The 27,429-nt window shown below is 52.9% G+C and overlaps 1 protein-coding gene across 1 annotated transcript; it reads left to right on the forward strand.

Annotated features, from left to right (window-relative positions):
- The first annotated feature begins 20,036 nt into the window (after positions 1–20,036).
- On the forward strand, positions 20,037–27,071 carry Cdkn1a (cyclin dependent kinase inhibitor 1A). Its single transcript, XM_052744453.1, has 3 exons — positions 20,037–20,337; positions 24,921–25,373; positions 25,741–27,071. Exons 1-3 carry the CDS (start codon positions 20,163–20,165, stop codon positions 25,788–25,790), a joined length of 678 nt encoding a protein of 225 aa, XP_052600413.1. The 5' UTR covers positions 20,037–20,162; the 3' UTR covers positions 25,791–27,071.
- The last annotated feature ends 358 nt before the right edge of the window (positions 27,072–27,429 follow it).

Genomic DNA, 27,429 nt, shown 5'->3' on the forward strand with positions numbered 1-27,429 from the left:
ATGTGTGGAGGTCAGAGGACAACTTGTGGCAGTGAGTTCTTCTTCCACGTCCATCCGGGGATAGAACTCAGGTCTTCAGGCTCAGCAGCAAGTACCCCCACCCACTGAGCCGTCTTGGGGGTCTGCCCTGCATTCCCTAAATCACAAAAGAGCTTTGAAAACCGCATCAGGTGGAATAGGTGAACTAGCCAGTATTTGGCCAGGTTTGATCTACACCAAGGAAGTTTCAACTGGTCGCACTGAAGTGGTCACGTGACCCAACGCTGGAAGTGGGTGAAGGGTGAGGAGAGGGAGGGGAGGGGTAGCCGCCCACAGGCACAGAAGTGAAGGGTGAGCACTTAGAATTCGAAGACTCCTTTACTCAACGGATGTTAACTGTAAGGTTGGCAATTAGGTATTTCATGGTTAATCTTGATGGTCAGCTTGAGGGGCTCGAGTATGTCTGCGAGAAACTGTCTAGAATAAGTTAACTGATGTGGGAAGAGCCACCCTGATGCGGACTGTACCATCCATGGGCTGGGGTCAGGGACTGAACAAAAAGGAGAGAGCATTGACTTCCTTTCTCTCTGCTTCCTGACTGTAAACCGTGTGGCTGGCTGCCTCAGGCTCCGGCTGCCATGGAGGGCTGACGGCCATGAAGGGCTGAAGGCTCAAACGGAGGCAAAAATCACCCCTTTCCCCTTCCAGTTGCCCGTGTCAGGGGTCCTATCACAGCAACGAGGAAAGTAATAAATACATTGTCCATTTTATTTGGGGGTTCTTAACCTGGGGGTCATGACCCCTTTGGAGGTTGAACAACTCTTTCCCGGGGGTGGCCTATCAGATATCCTGCATGGCAGATATTTGCATTATGATTCATAAGAGTAGCAAAATTACAGTTACGAAGTAACAATGAAAATAATAATATGGCTGAGGGTCGGGGGCGGTCACCACAACATGACGCACTGTATTAAGTGGTCGCAGCATTAGGAAGGTTGAGAACCACTGATTTATTGTACCTCACAGCTTCTGGGACGTGTCCCATCCCAACAGCCTCATGGAATTTCCCTTTCCTCCAGCCCTGAGTTTTGCAGCAGTATAAACCTCAATTCTTTTTCCCTGATGGGCCGGAAATGCAGAAAGGCCTCCAGTGGAGGACCCTATACTTTAGACAGATTTGGGGTCTCTTAGACTTGATATTTCTAAGATACTTTCCTTTAAACGTGCCTGCTGCCAGTGTGGACATCGGGAACCCAGGTAGGCATCTCTAGGTGAGTGTCCGGGAATCCAAGTAGTCATCTCCCCGTGGGCATCTGGGTCCAGATGGGCATTTGGGAGCCTCCTGGGCTATGAGAGAGAACTTCTCGGCTACTCAGTGGAGTAGCCAGCGTGGCTCGGTCAAAATGATCCACGATTAAACAGAACAATATAACCAGCCAGCACCAGCAGGAGAGGTGATACCCTCTCAGGTGCCCCATCCCCAGAGCCTCCCGGCAGCCTGTGGTGGGCGTGGCCAGCCTCCTGAGCACCCCGTCCCTCCTGCTTGCCTCAGACTCACTTGGTGCCCCAGTACTTTTTCCTACATGCCCCTTGCATCCTATCAGCAGGATGTGTGACATCACACACGGTCACCACACACCCCATCCCCCACCCCGGCCAGACACACTAGCATCTGCACACTCAACACTCCTCTCTGCTTTGGGAACATGAATCACATGCCCCATGCTTCCATCCCCAAGGAAGGCCACGGGCCGCTGCACAGAGCATGCGCCAAGCACTGACCAAATGCAAGTGTCCACCAGCTACGGGTCTCAGCTCCCACACCAGGCAGAGAACTCATACCACAGCCAGTGATCACTCTACACCCACCACTACACCAAGCACCACACACGCGTCAGTGCATCACGCTCACGTGGAAAACGCAGCTCATGCTTTTGCCAGAGACCTCATGGCTCACTGCGCACCAAGCTCTGCTCACACTCGTACATAGCATTCAAACTGTCCTATTTTCACATAAGTGAATTGTACATTGTGCATATCACCAAAATGAAAATCTACATGTATTATACACCCCTGTTGGGAAAACCCCAAACCCTGCATATTTCCAAAAGCTGGCAGCATTGCTCGTGCACACACCCAACCCTCCATATGCAGCTCACCAACACATCTTGTCTTCCCACACAGGGCGACAGAAAGCCAACAGACACCAGCAAACCCACTGTGCACAGACACCTCTAATCACATCCAAACGGCACCTCAACACAGGAACATATATACACCATACCCAATGACACCACACCCATGCCTGAGCTGCCACTGGGCCCGCCTAGCACGAACAGCCATGTCGGTGTGCCTGGGGCTGGAACATTCTAGTGCTGGAACTCAACTCCTGAACTCCGGAAAATCCTTCAATCCCTGGTAATCTGGGACAATTAGTTTTCACCTGCCACATTGCTGACATGGGCACGTGGCTGGATCCCTGTGAAAGAATCTGAGCTGCTTTGGGGGGGGGGGGCGGGGATAGGGTTGGGGGTCCCAGTGGCTCAGGGGACACAGGGTGTCAAGCCACTGGCCCCTTTATCCCCTTTGACTAGAGGGGAGCCAGGGCTTACAGACAGGGAGGTGCTGTCCAGAAGAAAACAGAAAGCCACAGGACCTGCCTGCCTTGGAGGTTCACCCGATCCTCCACAAAACCCTGTGGGGGGGCTAGCATAGGCTTGACTATGACAGACAGAGAAGCAAGTCCCTGAGTCCTGAGTCCCTCCACCCAGACTTCCTCATCTGGCAGGCTGTCTGAATAGCTCCCTCACCCCATGCTCTCCCATTCTGACTGAGACGCTGTGGCTGGAACCAAAAGACCACCTGTCTTCAGCCACCACCTTCAAAAAGCCTTTCATTCCGTCCTAATGGGCCCAGGCGCCCAGGCTGCCCCACCCTCGGGCGGGATTAGCTCCCTGGAGCTGTGTAGGGCACATCAAAAGAGTTCCTTTTACTAAAATAGCTCTCTGGGGCCCTGCCTGCTAGCCTGAAATTACACCAGGAGAGTGTTCTTTTAGGTAAAAAGCATCACGAAGCCGAAGCCGGAAAGGTCCCTGCTCGAAATGCACCTGCGTCAGTGGGAGGAGCTCCCGCGCCACAGCCTCCAGCCTCCTCCTGACATTCTGTCGCTATCCCTCAAGCATTTGCACAGACGTGGAGGAAAACCAGCACGCTGATGGTACTGGAGCCGTCCCAAGCTCGTCCTGTGGGAATAGAGTGCAGTCTGGAGAGGGGCACTGACTGACTTGGAGACAGGGACATGGATCGTGAATGCCGAGAGGGATGGGACAGACTCTTGGCAGAAGCAGAGGGACACCTGGGATGGGACAAGGAATGCAGAGGGGCTGGCATGGCCTGCCCAAAGATGCCAGGCGATAGCAGAGGATGGACTGTAAAGGATGAACGGTTTTGGGTGATAGTGAGGGTCTGTGTCTGGGAGGGAAGCATTTATAGGGTCACTTTAGGTCATGGGCAACACCAGAAAGTCCGAGCATGCAGTAGAAAATATGACCTATAGACACAGGAGAAAAAAGGCTACACAAAGTACAAGGAGTCAAAGGCCTGCCATGTAACACTGGCTGGAAAGAGCAGAGGCCGCTGTTGTCCTCTGCGGTCTCCAGGGCGACTTGCCTTTCTTCTGGAACCTTCCTGTACTTTCTACAATGAACACGGAACATGATTTCTTTCCCCAGAGCTAGGTGTAGAATGCACATGCCAGGGTTCCCCACGCTCTCCTGCATTATGATTTTATTTTATTTTTGAGACAGGGTCCCACGATGCTCTCAGACCAGCCTGGAACTGGCTTTGTAGCCAAGGATGACCTTGAACTTCTAATCCTCCTGCCTCCACTTCCCGAGTGCTAGGATTAGAGGCGTGCACCATCAGATCCAGCTTTTGAGATCCTGGGTGAAAGCGAGGCAGGCAGTGTATCTCTGAACTGTGTATGGAATATCATTAAACATCATAAAAATATTTAGAAGAGGGCTCATTGGCTAGTAACTGAGTCCTTGTCAGATTCTCCACTTCCGGCACAACATAGGATGCGGAGAAACGCAAGCCGGGGCTCTCACACTCAAGATGTTTCTAATAACACACTATCCCATGGGTCTGCAGTTCGGTGCAAAGTTCACACGCTCTAGAGAAGCGTTGTTTGGGTTCAGATTTGTCTCCTGTGGCTGTGTGACGGGGCCAGTGGCTTGGCCCTCCTGTGTCCCGGCTGTCTCATTTGTAAAGGGCAATGACCGCCCGCGCTCGTAAAGCTCACCTGAGCTGCTGCGCATGCGCGAGCGCGCTCTCCGAGGCACAGCTGGAGCAGGGTAATCGCAGCCTGAGCATCAGCTGAGGCTGTCATTAGTGGTTAAGAGCTTGGCTGCTGGAGCCAGCCAGTCTGGGTTCAAATCCTTGTTCAGTCTCTGTCTGTCTTGGGAAATAACTTCGTCTTTATCTCTACCTCAATTTCCTAATCTGTAAAATGGGGATGAAAGTCGCGGTACCTCCTTCATGGGATGAGTAAGGGGGAACATTAACCAAGCGACCGTGGATACTTAGGACAGAGCCTTGTGAATGGAAAGTGCTCAGCAAGTGTGAACCACTTGAGCACTAATTATTATTATCATCGTTATTTTGATGTTGGGGGAGATGGGAAGTGGGAGTGAGGAGCCACAGAGCACCCTGTGTAGAGTCAGTGTGTGGGTGCCTGAGGGAGCATGGGGATACTGGGAGGGCAATGGCTGGGCTTGCTTTCTTTTCCTTTTTCTTTTCTTTTCTTAAAATTAATTAATTAATTTTTTATTTTTGTTTTTTGAGACAGAATTTCTCTGTGTTGCCCTGGCTGTCCTGGAATTGGCTCTGTAGACCAGATTGGCCTTGAACTCACAGATATCCACCTGCCTCTGCCTCCCAAGTCCAGCTCAGGTTTTAATAGTCTTTTAAATTTTATTGCATTTATTTATTTAAAAAAAATTTTTTTGGAGACAGTGTTTCTCTGTGTTTTTATTACATTATTTTTTTAATTGTGTGTGCGCGTGTGTGTGTGCATGGATTTGTGGGCCCAGTGTGAGCGGGAGGGTCAAATGGCTTCTTGTGGAGTCGATTCTCAGTCGATTCTCTCCCTCCACCGTGTGGGTAGGAGGGATTAAACTCGCGTCTTCAGCCTCTGAAACAAGCACCTTTACGGGCTGAGCATCTCACCTGCCCCTTTTCACTTCCAAACCAAGGCCCTAGGCTGGGAAGAGGGTTCATTGGTTAAAGTCGCTCTAACTAGTGGTTGTTAAGCCACGCTGTACACGCGTGAGGACGAGATTCAGAGCCCCAAAAACGCACAGAAAGCTGGGGGTGGACCAAATAGTTTGTCTCTTAACTTTTTATGACATGTTATTTGTTTATTGGGGTGCTTATGGTGAGGGCACACGTGGGGGGTGACTTTTGGGGGTCTTCCCCCTTCACCCTGGGGTTAAACTGAGCCATCTCGCCAGCCTTATTTTGTTGTTTTGAAACAAGGTCTCACTGTGGAGCTCAGGCTGTCCCCCAACTCCTTATCCTCCTACCTCAGACATGGGTCACCACTTGGGGCTCAGGGGGGTGTTCCCAGGCTGTGAACCTCACAGTGAATTGTCCACTCCCTACTTCCTCCAGGGGATTTTCTTTCCTTTCTTTTCTTTTTTCTTTTGAGACAGGGTTTCTCTGTGTAGTTTTGGAGCCTTTCCTGGAACTCACTCTGTAGACCAGGCTGGCCTCGAACTCACAGACATCTGCCTCCCTCTGCCTCCTGAGTGCTGGGATTAAAGGTGTGCGCCACCACCACCCGGCTCCTCGAGGAGATTCTCTTTGGCACAGCCTTTCACCCTGCTCCAGTTAACTCCAGGGAAGGAGACTCCCACCTTCACCCTGGAGGAATGCTCGAGGCTGAAGAGAACATTAATTCGGCTGAGCGGAGGTGCTCAGCTGTTTAGGCAGCCATTGACATAAACATTGCTGGGAAGGTATTTTTCGGTCATTGACTAATAGGAAGCTTTGATGAGAGTGATTTTTATCGTTGAGGTGACCAACACTTGAGAGACGCAAAGGAGGAATAGACTTACCTTGGTTCAGGGATTTAGAGGGTTGAACCCGCAATCAGCCGGGCCCCCCATGTGTTTGTGTGGAGGGAACATCATGGCGCACAGGGAGCATGGCTCATCATCTCATGGGAAGTTGAGCGCAAGGAAGATATGCGACCAGGGCGACCTTCCAGGGCCAGCCTCCAGTTACCCACTCCCTCTAGCCAGACCCTGCTCCCTCAAATAGCTCCGCCAGTTTGGGACCATGCGGTCAACACACGAGCCCGGGGGTCACACTGCCCGTTCACACCGCAACAGACTGGTTCCCCTCCACCCCGCGTGGCCTGTGCCCGGTCTCTCAAAGGCCACGGAGAAAAAAACGACCGAAAGAGAAAAAAGATGACGATTGCCAGGAGAGGAAGGAAGTCGGTGCTCAGGCGCCTTCGGAGCCAAGAGCACAGCACCGCCAGCCTGCCCTGAAAATTACGGACTTGCCAGCCCACAATCAAGAGGCTGGTTCTCAAAATAGACCCGTCTTGGGTCTCTCTCCATCGTTTCTTCTTCTTTTGATTCTGTCTCTCAGGAAACTCTGTCAAATAGAGTAACAGGAATACATGTTGTTTTCCTTTCTTTTTTTTTTCTTTCTTTCTTTTTTTTTTTTGAGACAGCATCTCATATGGGCTAGCCTCAAACTCACTGTATAACCAAGACTGACCTCAAATTTCTGATCCTCTTGCCTCCATATCTTATACGATGGATTTCTAAGTGTTTTTTTTTTGTTATTGTTTGTTTGTTTAAATTATTTATTTGTTTGTTTGTTTGTTTTTGAGACAGGGTTTCTCTGTATAGCCCTGGCTGTTCTGGAACTCACCCTGTAGACCAGGCTGGCCCCAAACTCACAGAGATCCACCTGCCTCCTGAGTGCTGGGATTAAAGGCCTGTGCCTCCACTGCCTGGCAGATTTATTTATTTTTATTTTAGGTGTATGTGTGTTTGCATACATGTATGTATGTGGCCTGTGGAGGCCAGAGGAGGGAGGGCATTGGATCCCCTGCTACTGGAGTTAATAGATGATTGGAAGCCGCCATGTGGGTTAGGAATCCAACCCTGGTCTTCTGTAAGAGCAACCAGTGCTCTGAACTCCTCAGCTGTCTCTCCAGCCACCACCACCCCAGTTTTTGTTGTTTGTTTTTGCTTGGATTTCCCCTCTTTGGAATCAGGGCCCCCGCTATGTGGCCGAAGGTGGCCTTGAACTTGCAAGTTTCCACCTCAGTTCCCAGGGCTGGGTGCAACCACTCCCTCCTGAAATAGCGATTTCCAAAAATAGTTTTTGTGGGGACCAGCAAGATGGCTTAGCAAGTGAAGGTGCTTGCTGCCAAGCCTGAGTACCTGAGTTCAACCCCTGGGGCCCACACGGTGGGGGAGAGAACCGACGCTGGCCAGCTGACCTCTGACCTTCACACCCGCTGGCCTAATGAAGAAATAGATAAATAACAACAAGTCTGTGATACAACATCCATCACGGGAGAGTTCTGGGTTCTGCCAGCCACCTGCCGGACAAGGGTTTCAGCTGGAGGCTGTCTCTGGATGCAGACCCAGGCCACGCAGCCACCACCTCTGGGAAGGAAATGGTGGCTGGAGGAAAAGACTGGGGTCTGTCTGGGGTCCGGAAAGACTGTTCACCAACATCCTTTTTCATCTTTTTGACTGTGGCTCCTGGGAACGTGTTATGGACTCAGCAAAATAAATACAGGAAATTAAGGAGAAATGAAACTGCACTTTGGACTATACTACAAATAGAATTTTAAAGATATTTGGAAAAAGAAATGAGGGAGCCGCAGCCACTGGGGTTGTCAAAGCGGTATTTGTCTTCCCAAGCCTGCTGACTCCAGTGTGTCCCGGCCCGGAGCAGCTCAGGCTAACAGTTCTGATGGGGGTGTGGGGGTGGGGGTGGGGGTGGGGGTGGGGGGCATCGTCAAGCTCTTGGCTTGGGCTTCCTAAAACCTGGAAGCGGGGGGGGGGGGGGGGGGGGGGCTCTTCCTTCTGCAGCAAGCCATGCAGCCCCAGAGCAACTTGTTTTTGATTTGTTTTATGTGGTTATTGGTATTGCTGGGTTTCGTTTTCTGACACAGGGTCTCCCGCAACCCAGACCAAGGGCCAAAACGTACTACGTGGCTGATGATAACAACCTTGACTGTCTGGTCTTCCAGGCCGCATCTCTGGATTTCGGCGGCATTATCCACCACGCCTGCTCTTTGTAGTGCTGAGGATAGAACCCAGGGTCTCCTGCATGCTATTTAAGCGCTCTGCCAACTGAGCTACATCCCCAACTCCTGGTTCTGGTTTTGTTTTTCACGGGGTCTCACGTAGTCCCAAACTTCCTATGTGGCCGAGGATGGCCCAGGACCCTGATCCTCCTGCCTAAATTCCCTGAGTGCTGGGACAGCAGGCAATACCACCACTCCCCAGGGCGGTTGTTATTGTTGTCATTTTGAGAGAGAGAGAGAAAAAAAAAAAACACAAACCAGGAACACCCGTGGACAGCAAGTGGGAGCAGGCGGGGCCAGCTGAAGCTGTCCACAGGCTCCTGCCTTGGGTCTCTGGTGATATAATTAGCTGGTTTTTCCAGCGATGAGTGGGTGGCTCACTCCTGCACCCCTGGTAAGGCGGGGGGGGGGGGGGGGGGGGGGGGGGGGGGGGGATGATGCAAGCGGAGGCAAGCCCGGGCAAGGCCCGGGAGCTGTGGTGCTGAGGCAACGCAGTCCTGGGCGTGGGGGGTGTGGGTCAGACTGCCCGGGACGGGGAGCCAAGCCTGCCTCCTGCCCAAGTCACCACCTCTCTCCCCTTCCCCCATTCCTGGGGCAGCCACCGCTGCTATTCTGAGTTCTCTCTCCCCGCCCCCCCCCAAGGTGGGCGAGTCCTAGAAGAACTTCTGGAGGCCAGCTAGAGGGCTCTGCTCGGCGGGATTAAAGCAGGCATTGAGGGTGAAGAGTGAGGCTTGGAATCAGCGGGAGACCAGGTTCAGGTCTCCTGTTCCTGGTGCTAGCCATCTTCACCCAATCGGATTTTACATTTTCTGGTTTCTTGAGACAAGGTCTCAGGCAGCCCAGGCTGGCCTCAAACTTGCTGTGCAGAGAAGGATGCCTTTGAACTTGTGACCTTCCTGCCTCCATCACCCAAGTGCTGGGACTATATAGGCTTGCACCATCACATCGGGCCATGGAGTATAGTTTTTCATGATGTCAGTTATTATATGAAAAGACATTAAGGGCCCGTGAGAGGGCTCTGTGGGTTAAGGAGCTTGATGCCAAGCCCGAGAGCTGTAGTCTGGTCCTCAGAAAGGAAACAGCTGACCACTGACTGTCCCCTGACCTCTACTAATGTGCCCGTGCACCCGTACAGGTCTATACACAAGAAACAATTCGGTTTTAAAAACTAACAATAAAATGATAGCCTTTTAAAATATTTATTTACTTGTATTTGTATAGGTGTTCTGCCTGCATATATGTCTGGTGCTTCCTGTGTGAAGTCCTGGGTGCTGGGGTCTTGGGGGTGGGCAGTACAGGAGACTACCTCCTCTCTCCAGGGGACCCACTTGCCCCAATATCTATTCTCTTCTTCTGGAGGGTCTCTGTGTACATAGGACCTGAGTTTTTCTTGTATTTTTAAGAAAATCTCATGTATTTATTTTGTCGTGTGCGTGTGTGTATATGTGGGCACACACATGCCAGGTTCTCATGTGGAGGTCAGGGAACAGCTTTCAGGAGGCATTTCTCTCCTGCATGCAGGTTCTGGGACTCCAACTCAGGTCCTCAGGCTTGGGGATGTATAGACTACAACATGGCTGTTTCGTGTGTGGTTAAGGGGAAGGTTCTTATTGTGGCTATGAGAGAACAGCCAGAGACGTCTGAAGGGTCCAGAACAGAGAGAGAGAGTAGAAGACCGCACATGGCCCTGAGTGAAGCAGGAGCAGAGGGGAGAGAGAGAGAGAGAGAGAGAGAGAGAGAGGAGAGAGAGAGAGAGAGAGAGGAGAGGAGAGAGAGAGAGGAGAGAGAGAGAGAGAGAGGAGAGAGAGAGAGGAGAGAGAGAGAGAGGAGAGAGAGAGAGAGAGAGAGAGGAGAGAGAGAGAGAGAGAGAGAGAGAGAGAGAGGAGAGAGAGAGAGAGAGAGGAGAGAGAGTGAGAGAGAGAGAGAGGCACAGAGAGAGAGTAGAAGACCGCACATGGCCCTGAGTGAAGCAGGAGCAAAGGAGAGAGAGAGCAGAGAGAGAGAGAGAGGAGAGAGAGAGCAGAGAGAGAGAGAGGGGGGTGAGCAGAGAGAGAGGGGGTGAGCAGAGAGGGGGGAGAGAAGAGAGAGAGAGCAGAGAGAGCGGGGGGGGGGGGGCAGAGAGAGGGGGAGGGGGGGGGCTGGGAGCAGAGAGAGGGGGCACAGAGGGGGAAGGAGGGAGACAGCAGCTGTTTTTTTCTAACCCTTTGGTTTTTGTTTTGTTTGGTCCTTTTTCTTTGCTTCAGTGCAAAGGCATTGTACCTGAGCCTTGGCATGCCAGGCAAGCGCTGGACCCCTGGGCTGCAGCCTCCAATTCTTTGATTTTGCTCTTTACTTTGAGGTTTCCCTTAGTTGTCCAGGTTGACCCTGAATTCACTCTCCAGGCATTGAAACTTCCATCCTCCTGCCTCAGACGGCCAGGTAGCTGATGTTGTAGGTCTCTACCACCAGGCCTGACAATTTGAGCGTTTCCCCAAAGGCAGGCAGGTCCCTTTCCACCTGCTTCCTCTCTGTTCAGAAACCCTGGGTTAGGAGGAGAAACGGCGGCTGGTGGAGCCATTTCCAGCCTGTTGAAATTTAGAGAGGAAAACCGGACTTTCCTTGAGTCTCGGGGAGCGAGCCCCCACCCTTCCAGATCTAGGCTGAACACAATGCACCCCTATAAGAAATGTCAGGGGCTTCTTAGCGAGCTGTCTCCTAGCCCCCCCGGGGGATTCCAGGAGGATTTGCCAAATAAGGGATTTCCTGCATGTGGCCCAGTGACTCCTTACGCTTTGATGCTTTTTTTTTTTTTTTTTTTCTTTTGAAAGCTGTCTACCAGAAGGAGGAAGTGGGGGTCCTGCTGTGAGGAGACAGTGTACACTGTTTCTTTGTCCCTGTGTGGACCTCATGGTTTCATTTCTTGTGGAGCTGGAAGATCCACATAAGAAAGAATCCATTTCATAGGCACCTCCCCCCAATGTTCTAATGCTCTCTCAGGCCTGGTGACTCAGCAGGAAGAGGCTGGGAAGATGGGGCAGGAGGACATCCCACCTGCTTGTACGCTGCGGTCAGGCAACCGATTCTTTCAGACTCTTTGCAAGAAGCAAGTCATTTGTTGTCCGGGAAGGTGCCGAATCAAATGTGTCCCCCAGCCAGAGACCTGTTCAGTCGCCCTAGGGGTCCATCAGTCAGCCTCTCATCTAGAGGCTTGTGTAGGGGAGGCAATTCGAGTCCTCCTGAGCCAGGCGACATGCTCTTTAGACTCTTCTCCTCCCTCCAGTCCAGGAAGAGACCTCCAGGTCCTCAGGAGGGAAGCTATTGGATGGGAAGGGCCTGGACCCCCGAATCACCACAAGGAAGTCACCCGCCACCTCGAGCACCTTTCCTGGATTCATGAGTGTGTGAGAAATAATCTTCCCCCTTCGTCACATTTTTTTACCTTAGTGAAGTAACTGACTTTGTTCTCTTTTGGTTTCTGTTGGTCTCTGGTTGTAGAATGAGCTGGCCTCAAACTTGTGATGACAATCCTCCTGCCTCTCCCTCCTGAATGTCAGGATTTCAGGTGTGTGTTTCCACACCTGGTTCTTCATTTTAGACAGGATCTTGTGTAGCCTAGGCTGGCCTCAAAGTCATGCTCTTCCTGCCTGGGATTATGGATGCGTGCCACCAAGCAGGCCCTTTTCATATTTCTCAGTCTGTCTGCTTCACCGGCTCCACTCCATGCCCCACTCACCCGCTGCCGGCTCTTCCTCAGCCCTGTCCTAAGCCGCTTGGATGTTTCCAGGAGGAGACCCGGCAGCTGGTCCCCCCCCCCCCACAAGTGCAAGTCTCTAAGAAGCCACAGAAGATGGACAAAGGACACCACACCACTCCTGACTCCACAGCCATAGTGAGGCCACTGTCACTGGGGCTTAGAGTAGCTGCTGCTGCATTTCAGGGTGGTCGGGTGCCAGTATGACCCCAGAGCCACCTTCGGGCAAAGACGAAGATGAGCAGCTGATAGAAGCGGGAGGAAGGGGTGGAGCCACAGCAGAGACATGGACATGCCCTGACCCCGGCCTGGGTCACTCCAGCCAAAGCTTTCCCTGTCTTCTGCAGCACCTGTCCTGGTGGAAGGCAGGCAGTGGTCTGGAACTTCTGAGGCCACTGCCCAGTGCGCAGTCAGAGGCTCCGAACCCCAAATCCTTAGCACTTTGACGGTGTGTGCTGGGGCTTGTCTTGGGAAGGGCTTTAGAAGAATTTGTTAGGGAAGAAAAACAGTAAAGAAAGCCAAGTCCTCTCCTTGGGGGTCATCAGAAAGCTGGTCTTGATGGAGGGTGTCTTGAGGGCTCTTTGTTCTGTTGAAACGGGATCTCATGTAGCTCAGGGTGGCTTCCAACGCAATATGTAACTAAGGATGACTTTAAATTTCTTTCTTTCTCCTAAAGATTGAGTTTTTTTTTTTTTTTTTTTTTTTTTTTTTTTGGTTTTTCGAGACAGGGTTTCTCTGTGTAGCTTTGCGCCTTTCCTGGAACTCGCTTTGGAGACCAGGCTGGCCTCGAACTCACAGAGATCCGCCTGGCTCTGACTCCCGAGTGCTGGGATTAAAGGCGTGCACCACCACCGCCCGGCTAAGATTGAGTTTTTAATTATGTGTGTATGTGTGTGAGGCTTGTACATGTGAGTGCAGGTGCCTGAGGAGTCCAGAAGGGGGCATCAGATCCCCTGGATCTGGAGTTACAGGTGGTTGTAAGCTACCCAACAAGGATTCTGGGAACTCGATTCAGGTCCTCTGCAAGACCACCGCTTATAATCCTAACTGCTAAGCAATCTCTCTAGCCCCAAAACCTTGAACTTCTGAACCTCCTGCCTCTGCCTCCTGCTGCTGGGATGACAGGTGTGTACCACCACACCCAGTTTATACAATGTTGGCATGGATCCCAGGGCTTTGTATGTGCTAGACAAACTCTATTGACTGAGCTACATCTTCAGTCTATAATTAGATATTTTCGAAACAAAAGTGACTGAGCCACATTTAAATTATGTGTTTCTACCTAAGAAACCACATTAGAGCCCATTGGTGTGGGTTTGATCCTCACACCACAACAAACAAGGAGACAAAAGGACATGGTGAGGGCCGGGGGGGGGGGGGGGGAGTGCTGCTCACTGTTGTTGTTGAGGCAAGGTTTCTCTGTGTAATAGTCCTGGCTGTCCTGGATCTCGCTCTGTAGACCAGGCTGGCCTCAAACTCACAGAGATTAGAGGTGTGTGTCTCTACTGCCTGCGTGGTGCTCACTTTTAATCTCAGCACTCAGGAAACAGAGGCAGTAACTGGCCAGCACAGTGGGTAAAGGCATTTGCCATCAAATCTGACTGAGTTCCATCCCCAGGACCCATGTGGTAGGAGAAGACTGATTCCTCTAACATCCACAAGCACCCCATGGAACATGCATGTACACACACACTCACGCACACACAAAATAGATAAAATATATATACGTTGTTATTGGTATTTTACTCTTTTGGGGGGGCCCACCACCCAGCTCCCAAAAAAAATCACACACGGAGGCTTATTCTTAATTATGAATACCCGGCCTTAGCTTGGCTCAGTTTCTAGCCAGCTTTTCTTAACTTATCTACCTTTTGCCTCTGGGCTTTTCCCCATTCTCTTACTTCCGTAAATCTTACTCTTACTCTGTGGCTTGCTGGTTGTGTAGCTGGGTGGCTGGCCCCTGGAGTCCTCCTCCTTCTCTGGCTGCTGCTTCTCTATACATTCTCTCTGCCTGCCAGCCCCGCCTATCCTTTCTCCTGCCTTGCTACTGGCTGTTCAGTTCTTCATTAGACCATCAGGTGTTTTAGACAGGCACAGTAACACAGCTTCACAGAGTTAAACAAATGCAACATAAACAAAAGTAACACACTTTAAATTAATATTCTACTACATATATAAACATATATATATATGGAAACACAATCCAAAACCAGGCACAGTGGCACAGTTCAGAGGACCATATACATATACATACAAGAAAAACAACAACAAAAGAAGTTGATTTCTTTGACATAAATTTCAGTCTTCATTAAGTAAGGCCGTACAGGCAAAGAGCCAAGTCAGGCACACAGAAATCTCTCCAGGAACGTTATTGCTATTACTGGTGTATAGATACTCCCAGAGAGAGGGTCCCTTGGAGTCACCAATCACTTAAACTTCTGACTGGTTGGACATGGGCAGGGGAGGGGGTGTGTTGCATTTGCACTGTGCACACCTCTCTGAGTATAAAGAGAATCCGGTTAGGCAGAGAGAAGAGATGAGCTCTGATGGACCCCAGGAGCCCAAGAGAGGCTCAGCTGGTCCTCCCTGGAGCACTAAGCTGGTTCAGCAGTCTAGACGTTGCATCCCATCAGTCTTCTGGGTGCACCTTGGATGCAGACAGACCCTAGGCAGAAAGTGTTCTTCTCTGAGGCAAGCCCTGAAGAGGGACTGAGCTCTGCTGTCAGCCAGCCTCCTGCAGCCTCTGCTGGGAACCAGGAGCTTTGGGGATGTCGCAATCCTTTAGGGACTAAAGGAGGTGACGAATGAAGGGCACGCCTCTCCTTGCCTTCCAACCTGTCCACATACCGTTCCTTCTTCCTGGACCCAGGCTTCCTGACCAACTTTCCCCACCTCTCATCTACTCTCTGTCAAATCCTACTGACCCTGCATGCCCATCCTGCATGTCTTCCTCAGTTACCTTTCTACCGCTGTGATAAGACACCATGGCCAAGGCAACTTCTAGAAGAAAAATTTAGGGGGCTTACCGTTTTCAGAGGGTGAGTCCATGACCATCATGGCAGGAACTGTGACAGCAGGCAGGTGGGCATGGACTTGGAGCAGTAGCTGAGAACTCACATTTTGAGACGTAATCATGAGACAGACAGAGAAAGCTAACAGGGAATGGTGTGTGCTCTTAAAGACCTCACAGCTGGCACACAGTAGACAACTCCTCCAATAAGGCCACACCTCCTAATCCTTCCCAAACAGTTCTTCCAACTGAGGACCAAGAATTCAAACATATGAACCTATGGGGCCCATTCTCCCATTCTCACTCAAACTAGCCTGCACACCCTTCTGAGGTGGAGCCTCCATAGAGTTTCCCCTTGCTCCCTGGTCTGCTAGAGAGCAAGCCTGTCACTAGGCTGTCCTGCCCTGCCTTTTTTTTTTTTTCTGTTCCTGCTGCTGCACCCTGGAAGCAAGCCCCATGAAGAGATCCATGTTTTATTCATCTTTGTACCTGTGAGACCTAGCATCCTCCATCGGAAGCCCATGAATGTTTATGGGCAGCCCATTTTTAGCTTCAAGGCCTCTGCACACTCCTGTTCATTTACTCATACATCGATTCATTTGTTTACAGAAATAATACCATAAGCTTTTACTGTTCAGACTAGAAAGTAGACTGCATTATCAGTCTGTCTTTCCCATTCTGCAATGGGCTCTTATATGTAACTATTTAAAGCAATCATTGGCTGGGCAGTGGTGGTGCGTACCTGTAATCCCAGCACTTGGGAGGCAGAGGCAGGCAAAACTCTGAGTTCAAGGCCAGCCAGGTCTCTAGAGTGAGTTCTAGGACAGCCAAGGCTACACAGAGAAACCCTGTCTCAGGAAATCAAAAGTAAACAAACAAATAAACAAAGCCATCATTGTGCCACCCATGGCCTAGACAACAATGCCCTCCCACCGCAGATTAGACAAGATCACATGACTGACTCCAACCAATGAAACCAGCCTCCAGCTTTCTTGTCCTCTACAGTTAGGGCAAAAGCAAGGCCTCACAGTCTGATGGTGTCACTACAGCATGGTAGAGCTGCGGTCAGCCTGAAGCCTGGATCTCTGAAAGACCATATGGAGCAGTGTCCCACAATGGAGCAGAGCATCCCACGACTTATTTGGGATAAACAACTGAGAAGTAACCTGTGATCGGGTTGTTTGTTTTGTTTGTTTGTTTGGTCATCTTGACACAAACTGGAGTCACCTGGGATGAAGGAGCCTCAGCTGACGAATGGCCTCTGACAGGCTGGTCTCAAGGCAAGTCTGTGGGGCATTTTTTTCTTGGTTAATGATTGATGTGGGAGGGCACAGCTCACTGTGGGTGGTGCCACCCCTGGACAAGTGATCCCAAGTTATATAAAAAAAAACAAGCTGAGTGAGCCGTGAGAGCAAGCCAATCATCAGCGTTCCTCCAATGTTCCCGCTACAGCTCCTGCCACCAGGTTCCTGCCCCGTTCCTTCCCTCAGTGATGGTCTGTGACCTGGAAGTGTGAGACGAAGCACGCCTTTTCTTCTCCAAGTTGCTTTTGGTCAACATTTTCTCGAAGCAACAGACATCCTAAGACATTCACAGAACCATCCTGCTGGCCGACCTGACCGCCATCTTGGTTTTTGAGAGTCTGATATTAGCCTTCAGCTCGCTGACAAGACTAGGCAGCTAGCCAGGGAGTCCCAGCAAGCCTCCTGCCTCCAGCTCCTCGGTGCTGGGATTACAAGAGCATGTGACCAGGCCTGACTGACCCTTTCCTGTGGGTGCTGGGGATCGAATCCAGCTTCCACACTTGAAAAGCAAGCAGCTTTACCAACCGAGCCCCCGTGGAATAAATTTCTGACGACAGAACTCCAGTTGTGGGAGACTGGCCATGTCTGGCCATCAGTTCTGCCTCGGGGTTTCCAGGGATCTGATATGCTCGCTTGGACACTGGCTCTTTGGCTACTTTCTGTAATGTCTTTGTTTTGGGGTCGCACTTCTTGGGAGTCTGTGTGGAGGTGAATTCTTCTGAAATCTGACTGTCCCTGTTTGGGACTCCCCATTCCTTTTCTGAGAAATGGTGATATGGTCCCCCACTTCCTCTCTCTCCCTGAGTAGCTGCAGCAGCTAACACGAAACCTTCCTTACATCCTCTCTCAGCCTTAGTCTCACATTTCCTTTCTACAAGTCCCAGAGGGTCCTGCAAGGTTGTATCCCTGGCTGTCCTCTCTCTTGAGACCAGCAACAAATCTGAGCAGCAGGCTGTGGTGGGTCGGGACTAGCTTTCTGGCCTTCAGGAACATGTCTTGACATGTCCAGCCCTGGAACTGGAGAGGTGGGGCTGCTTCACGCAGGGAGGTGGGGATGGGGATGGCACACACCACCTACTGTGGGCTGAGGAAGGGCATGGAAGGAGACAGAGACCCCAGATAGCCTGGAGATGCCCTGCCCTGCAAGCCTGAGTTCCTGGCAGCAGACTATAAGATGGCATGTATCTCGTGGCATATATCGGGTGAAGAATGCTTTTTGTGCATGTGTCTGTGTGTGCCCGGGGGTCAGGTTCCGTGCATGTGACTTTGTCCCTTTGTCCTTTTAGGGGATGAAGGGGTCCTCCAACCGTGTGCCTGACTATACATTCAAGTGCAAGGCTAAGCCTGTTTGTTAGAAAGCCCGAGCAGTCCTAGACTTAATAAATATTTGTTGAGTACTTTTGTGGTGCTCCTCCGGGAAGCCAGAAGTTATTTTAAAAATCTCCCCAACGTCAACAGGACAAAGGCACAGGAGGTCACAGCGCTCAGCAATTCACTGCAAGCCTTTATTAAAACTGTTTTCTCCCCAAGTAAACAGACAGACAATGTCACGTCTATCTGAAATGCCCGGGAGGCCAAAGGGATTTGAGCAGTTGGACGTCCTGTGCTGGCCCATGACAGCCCAGCTTTGGGACAACCTGGGTACAGGAAGGGGATGGTACAGGAGCTGGGGTGTTGTGGGAGTGGTCCTGAGGACGGATTCTAGTCCTGGCTTCTATCTAGAGCCAGGCTGTCCAGGGGGTTGGAAGGGTGTTCCACGCCCTTCTCAGACTTCCAACCCCCACCATAGAGGAGGAGGCCTGTCCTCCTTAGGTCAGCTAAATCAGAAGAGGAAGACGGGGCATGTCTGGCAGTGATTTCTAGCATCCAAGAGCAGATGTGGGAGCTCACAGCTACTCCAAAGCAGGATTCTATTCTTTTAACTGAGATTTCTGTGGAGATTAAAGCTCTGTTCTCTGCATTTGAATTTTTTGTTTCTGTTCATTTGTTATGAGAGAGGGGTCTGTTTTTGTTTTTTTGAGGCAGGGTCTCTTGTAACCAAGGCCAGGCTCAGACTTGCTATGTTGGATGGCCCTGATGAATTACTGATCCTCCTGAACCCTGGCTTGGATTACAGATTCATGCCACCACGGTACTGGGGATCGAACTCTACTAACTGAGCTACATCCCCAGCTCTATCTGATTGGTTGAGGTGGGGGCCTCATGTTTCGCAGGCTGGCCTTGAGCTCCAAATCTCCCTGCCTCTCAAGTGCTGGGATTACAGACATGTACCACCATGGCCGGCTGAGATGGGGGTCTTGCTAAACAGCCCGTGTGGCCAGGCTGGACCACATAATAAGACTGTCTGAAGAAAACCCCCAACAGCTGGGTAGGGTGGCTCAGACTTGTAGTCTCAGTTCTCAGGAAGGAGGTTAAGGCAGGAGAATTGCCTTGGGTTTGAGGCCACCTTGGGCTAATTGCAAGACACTGTCTCAAAACCCCCAAACAGAGTAAAATAAAACTGATTAGGAAGCAAAATAAAACGGGGGGGGGGGGGGGTTGGGAACTGATAACACTCACTTCTGGTCTATCAGGAGCATCGAAGATCTTTCTAGAATTGTCCTTTATCCATGTCGTCTCTGCAAACTGTCTGGAACTGAAGGCATTTTCCTCACCTTGGACCCAGAAATAGACGGCAGAAAGCAGAGCGCTCTGGGCAGCACCCCAGAGACCAAGCAGGAGCCATTTCTTGGCTGTGTGGTCTGAGTCAGGTCTTGGGCCTCTCTGAGCCTTAGTTTCCCCATTTCGGTATGTGTTGGCTGTGTGGAAAAAGAATGTCCACACACTGGCTTCTGCAGAGGCGAGAGGGAGGGAGGGCCGCTGTTTTCCCCTGGTAACCATTGCCTCTTTCTGAGAACTGGACTCAATTTCCTCCCTTTCTGAGGCAGTTGACATCAAAAGCTTGGCATCCTTTACTTCTGTGGGCCTGTTTTCCTCATCTCTGAGAGGATAAGATCGGGTTTGGAGCCCAAGGATGCTCTGTTGGGGTGTCTGGGTGCCTCAGGTGCTTCTAGAGAAGGGGGTCTACTGAGGGAAGATCTCCAGGCATAGTGGGATTCCTGGGAATTTCAAAGAAAGTCTCATCATTTTTATTATTCATCAATTTGTTGTTTCAAGAAGGTCTCACTGTATAGCCCAGGCTGGCCTTGAACCTATCACACTCTTCCTGCCTCAGTCTCCCAAGTGCTAGGATTGCAGTCCTTTGCCATCACACTCAGCTTGGACATTTCTATCTATCTATCTATCTATCTATCTATCTATCTATCTATCTATCTATCTATCTATCTTTGAAACAGAGTGTCATCTCAGGCTGGTCTGCGTCTGGTTAAGTAGCTGTCAACAATGACCTTGAACTCCTGATCCTCCTGTCTCCACCTCCCCAGAGCTGTAATTACAGACGTGGACCCTCACTCTCAGTTTACGGGGTACTGGGGAATCCAACCTAGCTAGGGCTTCCAGCAAGCCAGGCAAGCACTGTACCTACTGACCCACCTCCCCCGTCCCAGGTTTTTATTTACTAACATCATCGAAATCCTTCCCAGAGTTGGTCAGGGACAGACCCGTAAACGCTCAGCCGTAACAGTAAGTAGTACTGTTCATAGATGCTGGTTGGGGTACGTGACCGGCCAACAGCCAGGTGTGGGGGGAGGGGAGGGCGCGCCCTCTTGCCGCGCGCGCGGGTTTGGGGCTGTCTGGAGCCTAGTCAGGCGCGGGCTTAGATTCCCGGAGGGGAGGGCGGGCCAGCGCGGCCCGGGGATGAGGGCGCAGCGGCTGGTCCTGCCTCCGAGGCGGGCCGGGGCGGGGCCTGACCGATGCTATAAGAATGCTGCGCGAAGCCAAGCGCACCAGCCGAGAGGTGTGAGCCGCCGCAGTCACAGTCGAGAGGATCGGAGCCAGGCGCAGATCCACCGCGACATCGAGACCTTCGGAGGTGAGGGCGTCGCGGCAGGGAGCAGTGGTTCCCCGGGGACAGCTCTGCGCTGAGCCCCACATGTCCCTAGAAGTGCTCGTGTGCGGTTGTATGCGGCGATGGGTGTGTCACTGGTGTGTGTGTGTCAGTGTGTGCCCGCCAGATTCACAGGTGTGTTCGCGGCAGGTGGATGACGGGTGTGGGTCTGAGCGCGTCCGTGGTGGCCACCGGCTTGGTATGTTGGAGTGTGGCGAGGGTCAGACTGTGTCGCAAACTCGGCATACAGAATCCGAATTCCAGGACCAGGGATGGCAGTCACCAGTTCTTGGAGACCCGGCCCGGGCCGTGGCAGACGGGGACCTGCTCCTCGGAGCTCGCTTCTTGCTGCCGGTGTGTGGCTCGCCAAAGGCGTGAGAACGAAGCCGATGTCCCGAGAGAGGCCCGGGGCGGCGGGGACAAGCTGCGGGGGGTGCCTCTGGGGTCCGGCGCAGAGCGGTTCTCCGATCCCACGGGTGCCGCCCGGTCCCGGGTCGGTGTGGTCCAGGTGTCTTGCTCCGCCGTAGCCACTACCCGGCTGGGCGCTGAGGTCAGCGTGAGCTGTGTCCTCCGCCCTCGGGAACGTGCCTGGGCACGTCCTGGAGGACAGGCGAGGAGGTGACTCATTGTGACAAGGAGACCCCGGGCACCGGATTGAGATCAGAACCGCGCCCCAGCTGGGGATGGATCAGTGGCAGCCCAGAAGCCCCCTTCCCTGCCCGGGCACAGCCTGGTCCCCGCCCCTGTCCCCTCCCCCGCGCGGCACAGTGACCTATTTGGCGGGCACAGTATGTTCCCAGGGAACCCGGGACACGGGGAGGTCCTGGACACGGTGTCCGGTCCCCGCTCGGTGGCGCGCCCTCGGGGAACAGGGAGTTTGGGCGGGTCCTGTCTACACTGCCAGTCCGGGAAGCGCCAAGGGTCCCACCCACCGCGCCCACCACGACGGGGACCAGTGGCCGCGGGGCTCCTGGGGCGCGAGAGGAGCCCGCACTGCAGAGCCGCGGGGATCCCCGCGGAGAGAGGCTTACGTGATGCCGTGTATCAGACGCCCCGGGGACTGGGGGCCCCCCGACCCAGTCCACACCCGGTGTAGGAAGGTGACTGGGCCGGGCGCATCCACTCCACTTGGAGCCCATGGGGACGAGGGCCACACTTGCCCTGGTCCTGCGGTAAAGACTCGGGCTTGGGTTTGGCATTTGGGGGGCGCGCTGGCAGCTTCCTCTCTTCCCATTCCTCCACATCGCGTTTCAGCGAGGACACTCGAGCGGTTTTTGTTGTCCTCGCCCTCATCTATTTTTATTTTCCAGGGATCTGACTCATCGCGTGCTTTGGGTGTGGAGATCAAGGTGGAGGGGACCGGAGCTAAGAGCACTTTCTTTGCTCTCTCTTTCTCTGTCTGTCTCTGTCTCTCTCTCTCGTGCTCGCTCGCGTGTGTGTGTGTGTGTGTGTGTGTGTGTGTGTGTGTGTGTGTGTGTGTGTGTGTTTGTCTGTGAGCGCGCGCGCGCTGCTTTCCCAACATAGGCGGGACTTTAGGAAGCCCGGGCTCATCGTGACGTGTTTTGCGGCCCAGGATCCCCCTCCTTTCCTCTCCCCTCCCCACCCCAGGGTGACGTGCAGCTCCGGTGCCCATCCAGTTTTGGCGGGCGGGCAGCGCCGGGCAGGAAACTGACTCACCACGCCTTGCTCGGCCCACGCACCGCCCACCGCGCGCCATTTCCCGGGAGCGCAGCGCCCCCTCCGGGCCGCGGTGGGAGCAGCAGGGGCTGGCCGTGCGCGGGTCCGCGGGTGGTGCCACCCGCTGCTGCCACCTCCACCCCCACCCCCTCGGCTTAAAGGGAGGCCTTCGCCGACTGGATTGGGTTTAGGGAATTAAGATATGCACGATGGCCAGCGAAGGAAGGCGTTGCCTCTGTAAATGAGGGCTTATGGTAGAAGTGGCTCTGAACAGGGTGTGCGAGCGGACTTTGTGGGAGGCGTGGCCCTTGAGAGCCAACGTGGGGAGCGTGCCCCTGTAGGGGTTCTGGCTCTTTCTTGGGCTCCTAGAAGCTGGGGACTATCCAGAGTCTCGACAGAGCGTTAGCTGGGCTTTTCCTCGTGCCTGTGGAGCGTTGAGACCATTGGTGCTCTGTCTTTCCCCCTCTCTGGCCCCCAAGAGTTACCCTCTGGCGAAGGGCACCAAACTTGTGCTTGGACGCCGTTTGTCTGGGGAAATTAGCCCTGTCACCATTAATCTTTCAATCTCTCTAGGTCACGCTCTCTTGCTCTCTCTCTCTCTCTCTCTCTCTCTCTCTCTCTCTCTCTCTCTCTCTCTCTCTCTCTCTCTCTCTTTCTCTCGTTATGACCCTCAGAATGAGAAGAAGAGAGACTCGGTTCAACACTAGAGCAAATGGATGTGGGTTCAAATCCTGGCTATGCCACGTGTGACCTTATTTACCTTCTGAGCCTTGGTTAGCTCTGCCCAAAAAGGAAGCGATAGTGCGGTCTGTTAACAATAGGTGTGGTGGCTCACATTTGCAATCCCAGGGGAGGCTGAGGCAGGAGGATGACTGTGAGTTCAGGGAACTAATGAATATGGCGGTGCTTTAGGAAGTCTGACAGTTGTAAACCTCTTAGAGTTGTAAACCCCTTGCACTAAAAAATGTAAATATACCCCGAACCCTCCCTGTAGGCAGACGCTTCTGAGGTTCTTTCCACAGCACCACGAAACCCCTTTCAGGAATGGTGGGCATCTGCCTTAGTCCTGTGTTTTGTTTATTTGCTTATTTTTGAGGTCAGGGTCTCACTATGTAGCCCAGGCTGGCCTTGAACTCACGGAGATCCTCTTGCCTCTGCCTCCCAAGTGCTGTGATCCTGTGTTTTGGGGAGGGGGTGCATTTTACTTACTTATGTTTTGAAAGAGTCTCTAGCCTACAGTGCTGGCCTCATTCCCTATGTAGTAGCCAAGGTTGACCCTGAACCTCTGCTTTCTCTGCCTCTACCTCCGAATTGCTGTGATTACAGGGGTGTGCCACCACACCCAGTTTTACTGAGCGTCTTGCTTGCTAGGCACAGGGTTTACCATCTGAGCCCCAGACCCTTGGGGCTGGGTCTCTTTATCTCTTCTGGCTTCCTGCCTTATTCTGATCTGAGTTCAGCAATTGGGCAAACTCATCCTGAGGAGCTGAGGGTGTGTGTGTGGTGAGAGCCGAGGAAGCTACTGGGCAGACCTTGCAAGCTCAAAGACTGGAGGGCTGGACTGGTGCCCAGGAGAACCCTGTCCCTCCTTAGGACCTGCATCCCCTGGCATTGGAGCCGGGCCAGAGCAGACAGGAGCGGCCTGGGCCCCTCCGGGATCCCTTGCTCCCTCAACCAGGCACCTTTGATATTCTGTGCCTGTAAAACGGGTTCCTTGGGCACAGGCGGTAGGCAGGTCTGGGAGGTGTCTAGACTGCAGATTATACATCAGCCTGGCAGGATGTGGCTTAGCCTGGGAGAGGGATGGAGCCCTACTCTACCCCTTCAGCCTCTCCTCTCCTGGAGGCTACTGCCTCCTGGCACCCTAGGGTAATCCTCCACAGGTAGCACCTGTCAGCTGAGGTCTGGAGGAGGAGGTGCTGGGGAGGGGTGAGGAGGTGCTGGGGAGGGGTGAGGAGGCGGCTCTGTCAGAACGGGGCCAGAGAGGCAGGCATGCCACCGCTTCCATTTCCCAGGGTCGCCTACACTAATTTAGAGCATCTTCGTATCTGCCCTCAAACAGAGCCCAGAGATGTTAAGGTACATATTTTGGGGTCACCCAGCAAAGCCTTGATTCTGATCCAGGCAGGCTGGCTCCAATGTCCCCCCACCCCCTTTCCAGTCACCTTGCCAGCTCCCTGAGATGCTGCCACAGCTACGCGGGCTAAGAAACTGAGGCCAGAGACACCCTTTTTTTTTGGTTTTTCAAGACAGGGTTTCTCTGTGTAGCTTTGCGCCTTTCCTGGAACTCACTTGGCAGTCCAGGCTGGCCCCGAACTCACAGAGATCCACCTGCCTCTGCCTCCCGAGTGCTGGGATTAAAGGCGTGCGCCACCACCGCCCGGCCAGAGACACCCTTTTAACTGTGGTGCTAAGTAGCAACCTCAGTCTATGTGTCTTATCCCGAAGTCCAGGGCACTTTTGATTGGCTGGAGGGAATTACCCCCCAGAGGGCAGCAGGATAGGGGACTGAGGCCTGGCCCAGCTGCCAGTGGTGTGGGGGTGTGGAGTGTGCTTGGGAAACCATTGGACCTTGGCAATTCACACGTATTGGGGGTGTTCACACCCATGAAGGACACTTTAGCACAAGACATTGATTTTAGCTGATAGTAGCCCTGGTGTAAACAGGACTGTGACCCCCCCCCCCAACTTCTGCAATGTATTGGCCTCTGTGGACATCAGCTGTGACCTTGAGGCACAGGGCTGGCTGAACTCAACACCCACTTTGGGTGTCTTGGTGTGTCGGGGTTCTACAAGGTGGTGGGAGAGCGCCTGGGAGGAAGGAGAGGGAGCAGGAAGATTGTGACTTGTGGTGCGGTTTCCATAGTGACCTGGGTCTTCTTGTGTTTCAGCCACAGGCACCACCATGTCCGATGCCAATGATGGCCGACCCGACCCACACAGGAGCAAGGTGTGCCGTCGTCTCTTCGGTCCCGTGGACAGCGAGCAGTTGAGCCGTGATTGTGATGCGCTCATGGCCAGCTGCCTCCAGGAGGCCCGGGAACGATGGAACTTCGACTTCGTCACCGAGACACCGCTGGAGGGCAACTACGCCTGGGAGCGCGTTCGGGACCTAGGGCTGCCCAAGCTCTACCTGAGCCCTGGGTCCCGGCGCCGCGCCGACCTGGGAGGAGACAAGCGGCCCAGCACCTCCTCTGCCCTGCTGCAGGGGTCAGCTCCGGAGGACCACGTGGCCCTGTCTCTGTCCTGCACTCTGGTGCCTCACGCCCCTGAGAGGCCCGAGGACTCCCCGGGTGGGCCCGGAACCTCTCAGGGCCGGAAACGGAGGCAGACCAGCCTGACAGGTAAGGACAGGTACAGGGAGGAAGGATCCTGCAGGAGAGCTGGAGAGGGGAGGCTTGAGGGTCACACAAGTCTGCAGCCAATCCCACGTTGCTGACATTGATCGGGTACTGATCTTACTGGGAGCTCTTGGTAACAGCGGCTGTAGATCAAAGCCTTTGCAGAGAACATCCCAGCCATTCCCCAGCACCAAGCCATTCTTGCCTCGCTTCCGAAGCTGAGGGAACCATGGCTGAGAGGTGTTAATGGCATTCACAAGATCCGGGCATTTTCTCTGCATTGACAGGAAGGCCCAGGGTAGCATGGGGTTTTGGGGAAGGGTGTCCTTACCCCTCTGCCTCTGGACTGACATTTGTTCTCTCTGCACAGATTTCTATCATTCGAAACGCCGCCTGGTCTTTTGCAAGAGGAAGCCCTGATGTGCGGTGCCCAGGAGGCCTCACCTTCTGCAGTGGGCCAGGAGGCCCCTTTCCCACCTTCTGCCTTAGGCCTTCCTTCACTCTGTGTGTCTTAATTATTATTTGTGTTTTAATTTAAACTTCTCCTGTATATACTCTGCCTGCCCTCCCCCAGCCTCCAACCTTAGCGTTATTTAAAAGAGCTAAAGTAGGTAGGATAGTAGGCCCCTTAGTGCTGGGGGTTTTTATTATGTAGACTGTTATTTAAGCCCTTCTGAACCCAAACTTTATTCCCTATCCTGGAGGGAAGGTCGGACTGGCTTCATGCCAGCTACACCCCCCCCACCCCCCCACCCCCATTCCCTGTGTGGGTGATACTTTCCCTAAATGGCCTGGTTCCTTCCACCTGTCTCATGGGGGTGATCCTCAGGCCTGAATAGCACTTTGAAAGGGGTCCAACTGAGTGGGACTTTGGGGTCTCCTTGTCACCTCTAAGGCTGGCCAGGGTGACAGTGAAGTGATCACAGCTTAGAACAGGGATGAGGCTTAGCCTGGTTAGGACCCAACTGTAGTGTTCTGACCCTCAACACTCGCTCAGCCCTGTGAAGACAGGGAATGCCCCCTACGCTGGGTCCCTTTTGCCACCCCTGGGGAGCCTGCCTCCCCTGTGAGTCCCTCTGCCAGCTGCCCCTCTATTTTTGAGGGTTCACCTGGCACTCTGCTGCTGTCCCCTCTCCAGACCCTCCCCCCCCAATACCCCCAGGTAAGCAGGAGGCATCTCTGGGCACCTGGAAGGGAAGGGGTACACTAAATGGGGTTCCCTGGTTCTACCTCAGGCACCTCCAGTGACAGCCACCCTCCTCGTGGTTCTAGGGTGGGTCCCTGGTGGTGAGATAGGCCTCCCAGAGCAGTGAGCATCCCTGCGCTACCAGTGTGTGGTGGGGACCCTAGCGACTGAAGTCATCAGTGACCCCTCCCATTTCTCAGTCCTCTGAGTGGCAGATGAACAAGGAGCCAGGCCAGGATGGTGCCTGGAGGGCTAAGCAAATTTAACAGGAGACTGAGAGCCATGGCTGACCCTTCCCCAGGACTGAATCCCTGCCAAAGCACTTACTGGGTCTGACCCCAAACACCTCTGTTTCTGTAACATTCTGGTCTGGACTGTTTGCCCTTCGCTGCCCCCCCCCCCCCCGAACACGTATTTTGGCCTCTTCCCTGTTTCCACTCAGAGTGTAAACCTCCGAAGAGCAGGGACCACGTCCCAAAGCAGGTGCTCAATAAATATTTCCTGATGACTTGTAATGGTTTGTCATTAGAACAAATGGGGGGAGTTTTGGGACCGGCTGTTTGCTCTGTGTGTGTGTGTGTGTGTGTGTGTGTGTGTGTATCTGTCTGTCTGTCTGTCTGTGTCTACAAGTGCACACTCAAGCAATAATTTTTCCCCCCAGTGATGGGAATTGAACCTGGTCCTTGAGCATGGCAGGCAAGAACTCACTCCACCACTGAGCTGTAGCTCCGCCCCTTTATTTTTCATTTTCAGACAAGTTTGGTAGGGTTTTTTTTTTCCATTTGAAAAAAAAAGTTCTCATCTTCAATTTAATTTTACAGAAATGGTTCTTTTAAAATATGTTTAAATTATATTTTATTTATTTTTATGCGC

Source organism: Peromyscus californicus, unplaced genomic scaffold (assembly GCF_007827085.1).
Source record: "Peromyscus californicus insignis strain IS unplaced genomic scaffold, ASM782708v3 Scaffold_19__1_contigs__length_69161282, whole genome shotgun sequence".
Classification (NCBI taxonomy): domain Eukaryota; kingdom Metazoa; phylum Chordata; class Mammalia; order Rodentia; family Cricetidae; genus Peromyscus; species Peromyscus californicus.